This window comes from Diplotaxodon limnothrissa, linkage group LG7 (genome assembly GCF_057381915.1).
Source record: "Diplotaxodon limnothrissa isolate DT_005_m linkage group LG7, D_limnothrissa_male_GT1.1, whole genome shotgun sequence".
In the NCBI taxonomy this organism is placed as follows: domain Eukaryota; kingdom Metazoa; phylum Chordata; class Actinopteri; order Cichliformes; family Cichlidae; genus Diplotaxodon; species Diplotaxodon limnothrissa.
Window position 1 is genome coordinate 36762503 of NC_140602.1, and position 11724 is coordinate 36774226.

At 40.4% G+C, this 11724-nt stretch overlaps 1 protein-coding gene across 1 annotated transcript; it reads right to left on the reverse strand.

The window, feature by feature from the left end:
• Positions 1-287: 287 nt before the first annotated feature.
• gtf3c5 (general transcription factor IIIC, polypeptide 5) lies at positions 288-10579 on the reverse strand. Its single transcript, XM_085358027.1, has 11 exons — positions 10309-10579; positions 7545-7743; positions 6641-6836; positions 6350-6533; positions 5914-6018; positions 5217-5331; positions 4972-5052; positions 4669-4757; positions 1833-1915; positions 1252-1394; positions 288-478 (listed from the first exon to the last, which is right to left on the reverse strand). The coding sequence occupies exons 1-11, from the start codon at positions 10504-10506 to the stop codon at positions 288-290; spliced, it is 1584 nt and encodes a 527-aa protein (XP_085214153.1). The 5' UTR covers positions 10507-10579.
• Positions 10580-11724: the final 1145 nt, after the last annotated feature.

Consider the following 11724-nt stretch of genomic DNA (forward strand, 5'->3'; position numbering starts at 1 on the left):
ACATGGCATCCGGCGATTTTTAATGTTGGTTATGAATGTTATTTGGTCAGAAAAACTGAACCTTTATTTGTGTCCATGGTGAACTCCAGTTATACTGTAACTAACAAAAATGTCAATTTAAACGCAAACACAAACGGTTTCTCTACATTAACAGCAAAGGGAACACAACTATTACACAAACCTTTCAAAAGAACATAATTTCTTTATTTACACGGTCACATTTTTAAAGAAACTGATGACACAACATATTAACAGTCAAATTTATGTCAACACGTGGTTTTATTGTGTTACATGTAATCTAAAATTTCGGTCTCCATCTCATTTTCACTTCCTTCAGATGGCTGAAATTCATCTTCCTCATCCTCCTCTTCATCCTCCCTATTCTCATACTCCCCCACTTCATCTTCCTCCTCCTCTGCATAAACATCTTTTACGCTTTGGCCTTTACGTCTTCGTCTTTTGGGTAATTCCGGCAGCACTGAAGGACAAACAGAACAAAAAGCCAAAACCAAAAAGTAAAAAGTGGGTGCTAGGTGGTCTTGTTCATGACTCATTTACTTCAAATACTGAAAATAGTCACTGTTAAGTTTTGTCTATGAGTTTTGGTTTGTCATGATAATCCATAATCAGTGCTTCAAAATGTTAGTGCACAAACAAACAGGTTTATTTTTAGGGTAGCATGTTAGCATTTTTCTATTAGAACAACGCAGGGCATCAATGTTTCTGCAGGAATTGTGACTCCAATCATGGAACCAAAAACATAAAAAGTTGACCTACTATCAAAGAAAACATTAATGGATAACAAGAGCTGCTAAAACCAATTTTGCTCGAAACATGGATGTTTTTTTTTTAAAGATTTATTGTTGGCATTTTGCAGATATTGGATAGTGACAGAAAGAGAAAGGTGCCCAGCAAAGGTGCCTGGGCTGCAATCTCAGTTGGACCACCGGTTGACTAACGTTAATATCTGAACATAGTTCAGTCCATCCAGTTGTTGTTCACACTCTTTTACTTAAAACTAGACTATGTAACTGGAGTAGCTGCTGGTCATAAGTAGGCTTAGAGGGAAAAAACTTTGCAGCTAATGAATAGAGAAGAGCAAAGAAAACTATCAGGTGAGAAACTAAACTAAAAGCAGGGCATGATTTGGAGTAAAAGTAAAACAAGTTCTGGGTGCACACTGTGTCAAGTTAACATACTCTAATGATCAAGGCGGTTACACAGTAATAAGCGTCACAACTTTTTCCTTACCTGGCTTCTGCGCTCTGATCACCGCCTTGATCATGGCTGAGATCATGTCCCTCAGCTTGTCTGTGGTGCCAACGACACACCAGCCGTCACGCTCGTCACAGTGCTGCTCGTTTCCGTTGTTCTGCTCGATCTCCTTTTGGATGCTGCAAAATGGCAAACGCTTACATTAGTCATTCTAATGGAACCACGACATATTTGATAAATCCACCAGATAATTAAAATGCTACACTGGATACTTTAAAATAATAAAATCTTATTCATTGTTGCTCCTGTTATGTATTTCATAAAAAATAATTTCACAGAATCGTACATTCATGTTTTCCTCCCTATTAACATTAGCACATCTTGCTATCTTCTCTTATCCCACCAAAAACAGAAACAGCCAGCACTTCGGAGTATACAAAATATATCTGAAAAGCAGTTAAATCTACTCTTTGAGAATCTTTAGATAACAACATTTTTAGGAGTTAGGTGAAAGGACCTGTGGAAAACCCAGACATCAGTTTGATCAACTTTATTTAGATGAAAAATGATGACAGATGCGAGTAGATATGACCGTTATGAACATTACTGTGTATTACCTTTCCACATCCAAATCACAGACCTGGTAAAACATTTGTCTGTGAGGAGGCAGCATGCCCTCTCTGAAAATGTAGGATGATTCCTGTGGAGATGAAACAGAGGACACAGACAGCTTCTCCATTACTTTTTTTGCAAGACAGCTTGCATTTAAACTGTCATTAAATGCCTTTGTAGCTTCAGGCATTTTCACTATCATGCTATAGAAATGTCAATGTGTTCAAAAAAAGAAAAAAAAAAGATTTCAATAAATGAACAGAATATACAGCACTGGGCTAAAGTTTTGATCCACCCCTCATTTCCTTTTGAGTGTCATCTGTAAAACACGGTGGCGTCTCTGTCATTATTTGGGGCTGCATTTCAGCCAGTGGTGTCTTGTCAAAACTGACTGAATTATAAACACAGAAATGCGTGTTTAGATTTTAATCCAACATGCAGTGGGATCTGGAAAGTATCCAATAGGGGTGCAACGATATTCGTATCGATATTGAACCGTTCGATACAGTGCTTTCGGTTCGGTACGCATATGTATCGAACAATACAACATTTGTAATTTATTTTATCAATTTTCCTTCTGACGATGCTGTCTGTGTTGAGCGCTCAGTGAATCTGCGTTCGACTACTCCGCCTAGGCTGCACTGAGCGCTCAACACAGACAGCATAGTCAGAAGGAAGAGCGCAGGGCAAGCTAGCGAGACAGAAGTTAAGCTCTCCTTGCAACAGGCAAATTGAACCTCATTCAGATCTGGCGTTTGGAATTATTTTGGTTTTCATGTGACGTATGACCCTGAAGGTAAGCGAGTCATGGACTAAAGTAAAACAGTATGTTGGATGTGCCATGCAATGCTCAATTACATTGGTGTGAACTAGTGTGTTAGCGCAGTTAGCTCGTTAACGTGTTGGCCGTCTAGCCCCATGCACGGAGTGATCGGCGGTAGCTCGTTAACGGAGATTTGCCGTGTTGTGGCGTTAAGGTAATTTCAACGAGATTAACCTGAAAGCACTAGTGGGAACACAACGAATATGACTGCACATTTACGCCGACATCATCCTAGTGCAAAGACAAAAAAAAGCAAGCATGCTACTAACTTTAGCCGAGTCATTTAGACAGCTGTTAGCACATGATTCTCCTTATGCTGCTGAGAATATAGCCCAGAAGAAGCGGATAGTATAGCTTTTATTTTGGAAAGAGACATTTCTCTAGCTAGCCCGACGTCCCGGAGCTAGCGATTTTTTCAGTCGGGCTACCAAAATCTCTCTCTTCCCTGCCCGTCGGGCTATTGTAGGAAAAATATATGTCAATGCTTTTGCATTCTTTCAGAAATGTAGCTGGGTAATTATGTCATTGGCATCGGTGAGCCACTGTCAATATGTGACATATTGAAATCGCGTTTGAATTTGCGCTTGTTTTTTTGCTTTCACTTTGCAATCGTGCGAACTGTGTATAGAGAGCGACAGCACTGATCTGTGAGTGATGATAATTTGTGCACCAATTCCTCTGACATCGTCTTATTAATCGTTAGCTTACTATGCAAACATGACAAGTGAAATCTCCCACAGCAAGCTTAAACATGTGAGAGGTTGATCGCGCAGAGAATCGCTGAGCTTATGTGAGTGCGTGTGTAAAAGCAGCAGTATATATATTTTAGTTCTGCTGAGCCAAATAAGACAGGTCAGGGTGAAGAAGTGACAGCCAAAGAAAAGCTTACCACAAAACGGAGAAGTTATGACAAATCAGACTATGAGGCAAAAAGAAAGTGCAGCTTTATGGTTTCATGGACAAAAGAATTTCTGTGGCTGCAATATGACGAACTATATAACCAGGGCTGCACATAAGTGGTCCGCAGGTGCGTATTCGCTGTCAAAATAAAAAACACGCACAAGGGTTAGGGTTAAATTCAAAAACTGTACTTTTGAGTTAAAATATATATTTATAATTTTAATAAATGACAAATTAAAAATGCATGAACATTTTTTTGTATCGAAAAAATATCGAACCGTGACACCAAAGTATCGAACCGAACCGAACCGTGAATTTTGTGTATCGTTGCACCCCTAGTATCCAACTGACAGCAGTTCGGTTTTCAGCATGATCCCCGACCCACTTCCAAACAGTAAAAAAATACCTGGATAGAAAATCATGTCATGGATTGGCCTCCCCAGAGCTGTTTCAGTCTTTAAATGCTGTATGTATTTCAAGCGAAATGTAAAGAAATAAGGCATGGCTTCAGACTCAAGACCTTTGCACAATACTGTAAACTCTGGCCATACAATCATGAAATTCATCCCATCATATATTCTTTTTTAAGCATGCTTCTAGAAGAATACTCAGGGTCCCATGAAGAAGGAGAGCTTTAATTCAAGTTGGGTTCAATTTAGTTCTATTTACAAAGCCCCAGTTTACAACAATGGTCACCTCACAGTGCTTTATATTCTAAAGACACAAAAATAGAGAGAATTTCAAAATGAAAAATCCCCTCCCCATCCTGCAAGAGGTTTGTTTAACAGGAAGACACGGCAGAAAAACTAGGTTCAAGGCTCTGACTGGATGGGGAAAAATATAACGGAAAATATGAACATATAAAAAACAATTAACAAGCAGCACCAAACACAACTTCTGAGAGAGCAGACAAAACCTACTGACTATCAACAGAGGCTTATAAAAACACGAGGAGTAAAATGAGGGGAATGAAGGAGAAGTACATCATGGGAAGCGTACCTCATCAAGCCTAAATATAAGTGTTATCAAAAATGTTTTTTTAAAGCCTGATATTGTAACTATAGAAGGTGTGTGTGCTTAAAACATCTGGCATGTTTGCTCTGATAATGGTCACTGACCTTCAGCTGGTATGTGACTGGAGCTGGATCTCGACTGCTGCTGGGACCCTCCTGAGTGGGAAGATCCATCACACTAGCTGGCTGGGGTGCTGGGGAAAAAAGGACAGCACAACACTGAATAGAGCAATGACTTCATTTACTAACTTAGTAACAAGGTTACTTTTAAAACACTTGAGTCTTGACAATTCATACACTGCACTCACCGCTCTCCCTTTTGTGTGAATATATGTGCAAATCAGAGGCTCTGATAGGCTCACAAATAATATTTGTGTGCATTATCCTCCATACTTCTAAAACACTTACCCGACTTGTTTAATGTGTTTGGCAGACTGTAGTTCAGGGAGCTTCTCTTGGCTTTTATTGGTATGTTGGATAGCAAGTAGCCTAAAAATGGGAACAAATGAAATCAAAAATGCTCATCATAACAAACTAGCTGATTTTGCAAAATGACTAAATTGCTCAAGTTTGTTTTTTGCCCTTTTGAAACACAAACGCTGATGTTAAATGTAGAAAAAGTTTCAACAGAAACGGAGAAATCCTGCTCTCACCGTGCTTGGAGCTACAACGGATCCTGAAATCCAGCATCTGATATTTTTTGGCCTCTGGGGTCTTTCGGGGATCGTAGCCGAGCTTCACCCACAGGCTTCTCCACGGCCCTGTCACCTACATACAAAAAGTCTACCTATGTTAATCTCTTTTTACAGGAAATGAGAGACTGCACAAGTCTCTCATCCAGCAGATGGACATAATAATATCAACAAAAGCATGTAATCTAGTAATCTTTATTACTTTTGAGCATTTATTTTTTAGGACTTGTGGCATTTTAGGCTTTGACTTGATTCAATGTTGTATAGTAAATGGATATTACTTATTCAGTGTCATATTAAATAAGTCATAGCCTTAAACCAATGGCTAAACTTTTAGCCAAATAGGGAAATGTAAAGTAAACTATTATAGCTAAATTACCTCTAAGCTTAAATTCACCCTACAAATATAAATTCTGCTTATTGCTATGCAGTAAATTAAATATTAATAGGTTAAATTTGTCTTTTTAAGTATTTCATTCACTACACAGTTGTATAAGTGTACATTCTTATTCATGACAATATCACTGGTATTTGATTAAAATGGAAGCAAACACAGACATTTCTAAGATTTTAGGGCAGACTGAGTAAGTACAGCAGATTTTTTTAATTAAAATTTCAATATTTCAAAACACCTGAGTGAAGTCGTTGATAACCTCACCATGTAGTAGGCATAGAAGGGCAGCAGCAGCTTCAGTTTATCAGGGTGGAGGTTGATGTTGGCTTTGACTGCGTTCCGTGACCAGATGGGCCGGCTCTCAAACATCTAGGTGCAAAGTATTTTGAGATTAGATAATAACCAAACATGATAAAAAGCAATATTTATGTAACATTATATAAAAGATAGCCTTGTAACATTTTGCTATTTTGGAGAGAAAACTGCTGATTATTGTTGGTTGACCTGCGCTTCTGAAATCAGGTGATGGAAAATGAACAAAAATATCAGTAGATGCAGATTGTGAGCCAAAAAACACAACAAGACAGAGTTTTCAAAGTGTCCGAGCAGATGTAAATACAGCTGTGCAATCTCCCCTCAGTTCCTGCGCTTATCAACTAGTGACCCTTGCAATCAGAGTGTGGCTGAGTGCTGGACACACCTTTTTCAGCTGCTCTTCAGCCTTCTTGTCACACTCATTCATGCAGATTCGCTTCCAGGTCACTTTAGCTGCCTCGAGGCACTCTGCAGGCACGACGGGATCAGTGAAGCTGACAAAAATGGCGTTGTGGGGCCGGCCAGCGCGATTTAAACCAATGAAATTCTTACTGTCACCTGGCATTTGGCTACAAACGCAAAAAAGAGGTGAAATATTATAGGTATCACCCTGAAACTAAAGATCGATAAAGGCTTCCCAATATTGCTGTTTGGGGGTTTACAGTGGTTTACTAACTTTAGATGGACGTCAGGCCGATAGAAATAATCCACGGGACTGTCGAGGCGTGAGAAGATGGGTGGGGGGAGAAAGTAAGGCATGGGCTGCTCAAAGAACTCTTGACTCTCGGGTTTGCGGAGGATGATTTTGTCATACAAAGACGTATGTTTTCCACCTTCTGAATGCACAGCGAGGCACTGGAAGTCTGCCAGCCCTGCAAACGGCAAACATCAGAACAAACATTGTCACTTGCATTATTTGTACTTTTTCTGATACGCTGTCATCTTCTGTCTGAGATCAAACCACCCTGTGACAGGAAGCATTGCCATGCTGGAATTTAAGACAAAGGGATTGAGTGCATGGACATTTTTCGCTTTCAGAAGTGTGGCATGCCAGAAACCACTGCCTAAAACAAGTTAATATGATGTTTGGTAAGATCATGGGAGGGTCCCCGTGTCAAGACAATATATAATATAATTCCCACAGATGTGACCCCCCATTACTGAATTTCATTGAAAGAAAAAAAAAAAAGAAATTCTGCGCCCAATAAATTGCACCGATAATCTTCATATTTCATCTCCTTGTTTCATGTGCTGGCATTTGATGTCTGAAGCAATCTTCCTAAGTTGTCTAAAACAAAAAGTAAATAAATAAATCTGCCATTTGGCCACTGGAGGGCACTGTAGTAAACATGTACAGCATCAGTCAAACTGGATTTCCTTTGATTGTTTAAATTCTCACTTTTAACATGATCAAGATGCCACATCGGTAAGATCATCATGACTAAATTACGTATAAACTGTATGAGGAACGAATAAATATTAGAGATTCTTAAAAAAGTGAAACCAAACATTGAAAGAGGACCAAAGGCGAACAAAATTAACACTTTATTATGCTACAGGTGGATAACTGAGAGACACACCCGTGAATTTGTATGTGGTTCCAATGACTCCGAGCATGTCCATGTGGATTTCAGCATCCTTGGGGTCATTTTTTCGCGCCCGCCGTCGCACTCTGAGGAGGAGGTTGCCTGATGAGACGCGGTTTCCGTACAGTGAGTGACAGAAAGGGTCTTGGGGCCGGTAACGCAGCTCGAGACGCTTGCTGGGGTTGGAATAGGTCTGTGGGATTAATGGGAAATAAAGGGTACAGGTATTAACCACAAAAGTGAGAAAGATTTGAGTATCAGTTAATTACCCACAAAAAAAAAACAATTTAACATGCAAAATAGACAATACATTTTAAATAAAACAGCTCTCCCCTCCAATCCCACAAAGCTACAACCAAGGGCAGGAACGTATGTTTCATATGTTTTATGAAATATTTAAACTTCAAAGAAATTTAAATACCAACTTGTTATTTGTGTATCTCAGTGGAGCACAGCATTCAAATTTCTCTGTTTCAACCTATGGGAGCCAGTGCACCTGGCTGTAATTAAGCCAGGTTGCAGGAGAGGGCGCTCATGAGAAAGTCTTCAAAGGATTGGAGCTAAAGAAGGTAAAAGGCAAAATAATTCTAATAATTTGTGCTAATTGTTTGGGTAACAATTTACGAATGGCCTTCCTCCCTTCGTGACAGCTTTTTTATCTGGAAGGTTAAAAATGTTAAAATGTTGTTGTTATAATCATAAAGATGGAAAAAACAACTGGTGTTACAGTTTATTGCCTTTCCACTGTGATCCTAGGTTCTGGTGGTCATGAATGAGCTTTTCCTCATTCAGCAGATGTAGATTAGATTAGAGATTAGATGAAACTTTATTAATCCCTCGGGTGGGTTCCTCCAGAAAATTCAGTTTCCAGTAGCAAAGCACCGAAAGAAGTTGCAAGTTACAGATACATTAAGGGGAATGAGAGTAAGGATATAAGCATAAATACACCATATATACACATATATAGATACAGAATATACAATATGGATAAACAGGATTGCTCATTTGAGTGAGTATATTGCACAGTGATTATTGCACAGTCAAATATAAGAATAAAAACAAAACAAAAACCAAATATTGCAAATATTGCACAGTGTAGAAAAGCCCCTACAACTCAGTTGTTCCCCCCTCCTTTGTCCTCCTGTCTCCCCTCCCTCTCCCCTCCAGTGAGGAGTTAAACAGTCTGATGGCGTGTGGGACAAAGGAGTTTTTAAGTCTGTTGGTTTTTGACTTTGGGAGAAGCAGCCTGTCGCTGAATAGGCTCCTCTGATTGTTTACGACCGTGTGCAGAGGATGCCCGGCATTGTTCATAATGTCCATCAGTTTCTTTAAGGTCCTCTTCTCTGCCACTGTCACCAGAGTGTCCAGCTTCATGCCGACCACAGAGCCCGCCTTCCTGATTAGTTTCTCCAGCCTGGATGAGTCCTTCTTTGCTGTGCTGCTCCCCCAGCACGCCACGCCATAGAAAAGGACTCCTGCGACCACTGACTGGTAAAACATCCTCAGGAGCTTCCTGCAGATGTTGAAAGACCTCAGCCTCCTGAGGAAGTACAGTCGGCTTTGGCCTTTTTTATACAGGTGCTGCGTGTTGCATGTACTGAATGAGGAAAAGCTCAGACACATTGTTGCAATGAATCTTTTTTTCTTCTTAAAATATCTCAGGCTGCCCTTCATCTGTTTTGTTAATACCTTCTGATGACTGGCAAATTTTAGTGGAGTTGAAAAATAGGATTTTTTATTTTTATTTTTTACTTAGGCTCATGTTTTATATGCATACACATATACTCACTGGTCGTGTTCAACTGCTCATCTAATCAGCCAATCACATGGCAGCAACTCAAACAGTAATTCAAACAACTGCTCATTACAACCATGTTTTGCAGAAGAGCATCAATGAATGCAAAACGCATCGAACTCTGAAGCAAATGAGCTATGGGAGCAGAAGACCACACCTGATGCCACTACTATCATCTAAGAACAGGAAATTGAGGTTATGGTTCACACATTGTCACAGAAATTGAACAACAGATGACTGGAAAACTGTCTCCGGCAAGATTCTGATGTGACGGTCCATGTCACAAAGCTCAAAGATCATCTAAAATTGGTTTCACTGCACTGAAATGGGCTCTACAGTAAGCAGAAGTCAATCCAAAAGAGCAGCTTTGCATGTGGTGCAACAGGAGATTTGCATCATGAATGTGACGCTGACAAATCTGCAACAGTGTGATGCTATCATACCAATATGGACCAAAATCTCTGAGGACTATATCCAGCAGCGTGTTTAATGTATGGCACAAACTATTAAAGCAGTTCTGAAGGTAAAAGGGGGTCCAACCATGTACTATCAAGGTGTAGATGGTTCATTACATGTGAAAATGTGGAGGTTTTCAGGACACACGTTTACGTCTTTACATTTAATATAGAAAGAGTAAATTATAGGGAGGTGTGGCCAGCTTGATTTTAAACTGGAACTGTATAGGAGACCCAGCCCTAAAATGCGTTTTACAGCGCTGATCCAAAGCCTGAAAAGATCCCGGTTTTCCTCACAGACCACTTGAATTACAAAATGCTGAAAGACTGTAACTGATATAGTTTAAAACACCAAGTAAATAAAGCGATACATCAAATAAAGCGATGTATTTAAGTTACAATGTTTAAAAAAATGAAAATATATTTTCTATGCGCTCATTAGCCGACACAATGGTTTTCAAAATAAAAGCCCGAGACTGATCTGTGTCCCAGCTTACTTTCCGCTTACTTTTGTTACTTTTTGTTCACCACCCAAAGTGGCCAGCATCCTGTCCGCGCTGCTGAAGACCCCCGGATACTCCACACACACCAACTTCTTGTCCTGGAGCTCCACGGTGGACGAGCTTCCCGGGACATCCTCGTGTTCGGCGGGAAACGTCAGCTCTTTGAGAGTAAAATCCAGCTTCGCGTCCCTCATATCCGCCATACTGACTCCTTAGCTGACTAAAAATTAAGAGTAATGTAATGAACCAACTACTTTAGCCAAAAAGAACACGAAAGAAAACACATCTAACTCCTGCACCAACAGCCGTACGAGCATGTGTTCAAGTCCAAAATAACTCCGGGCGGAAACATTTCAGCACGCATGACGTTCCGGTAGCCTTTCAAAATCAAGACTCAAGAAGTTTATTGTCATTTTGTATGGTGTAACCCAGGCAAAAACGAAATAGTGTTTCTCGCCAGCGTCTACAGTGCAATAAACAATACAGTTTAAAAAAGAATAAGCTTAAAAAGAGCAGTAAAAAATTGCAACAATGGGTATGGATAAATGACATAAAATCTAAGTTATAAAACAAACTCAAGTCACATTCATTTGGGTAGGTAGAAGCAGTCCTTTCACAGAAAGGGATGGTTAAATTAGGTAGTCTGTGTGTCTGTGTGCATGCGTGCGGGGGCATTACAGTCCCTTTGTGGACCTCATAGTGTAGCTGTGTGAATAGCTGAGTGGGTGGGGAGGGGGCACAGTCTGTTTATCACTCTCACAGCTTGTGCAAAGAACCCTTCCAGCATCCTGGTGGTTCTGCAGCTGATGCTCCTGTACCTCTTGTCAGACGGCAGGAGGTAGAACAGGCTATGCGAGGGGTGGTGGGGGTCTCTGATGATGGAGATAGCTCTGCATATGCAGTGCTGTTTGTAGATCTCCTCCAGAGACGAGAGAGGGACACCAACAATCCTCCTGGTAGTCTTAACAATCCTATTGAGTTGACACTTCCCATAGGACTTGCAATTGCCAAACCAATATGTAAAACTTTGTGTTAGGATGTTTTCAATGGTGTGAGGTGAAGTGTGGAGAATCCTGCTTTTCTGAGTCTCCTGAGGGAGTAGAGACGCTTTGTGCTTTTTTGATAACTGCTGCGGTGTTAATGGAAAAGGACGGGTCATCAGCTAGGTGTACACCCAGGAACTTAACACTGCTGACCCTCTCGACAGCAGCACCATCTATGATGAGGTCTGTGTGGTGATCTCTGCCAGACTTTATGAAATCGATCACCATCTTCTTTGTTTTGTCCACATTGATGGTGAGCTTGTGGGATCTACACCACACTTCCAGCTGCTCCATTTCCATTCTATAGGCAGACTCGTCATTGTCAGTGATGAGACCAACCACAGTTGTGTTGTCTGCAAACTTCACAATGTTTGTTGT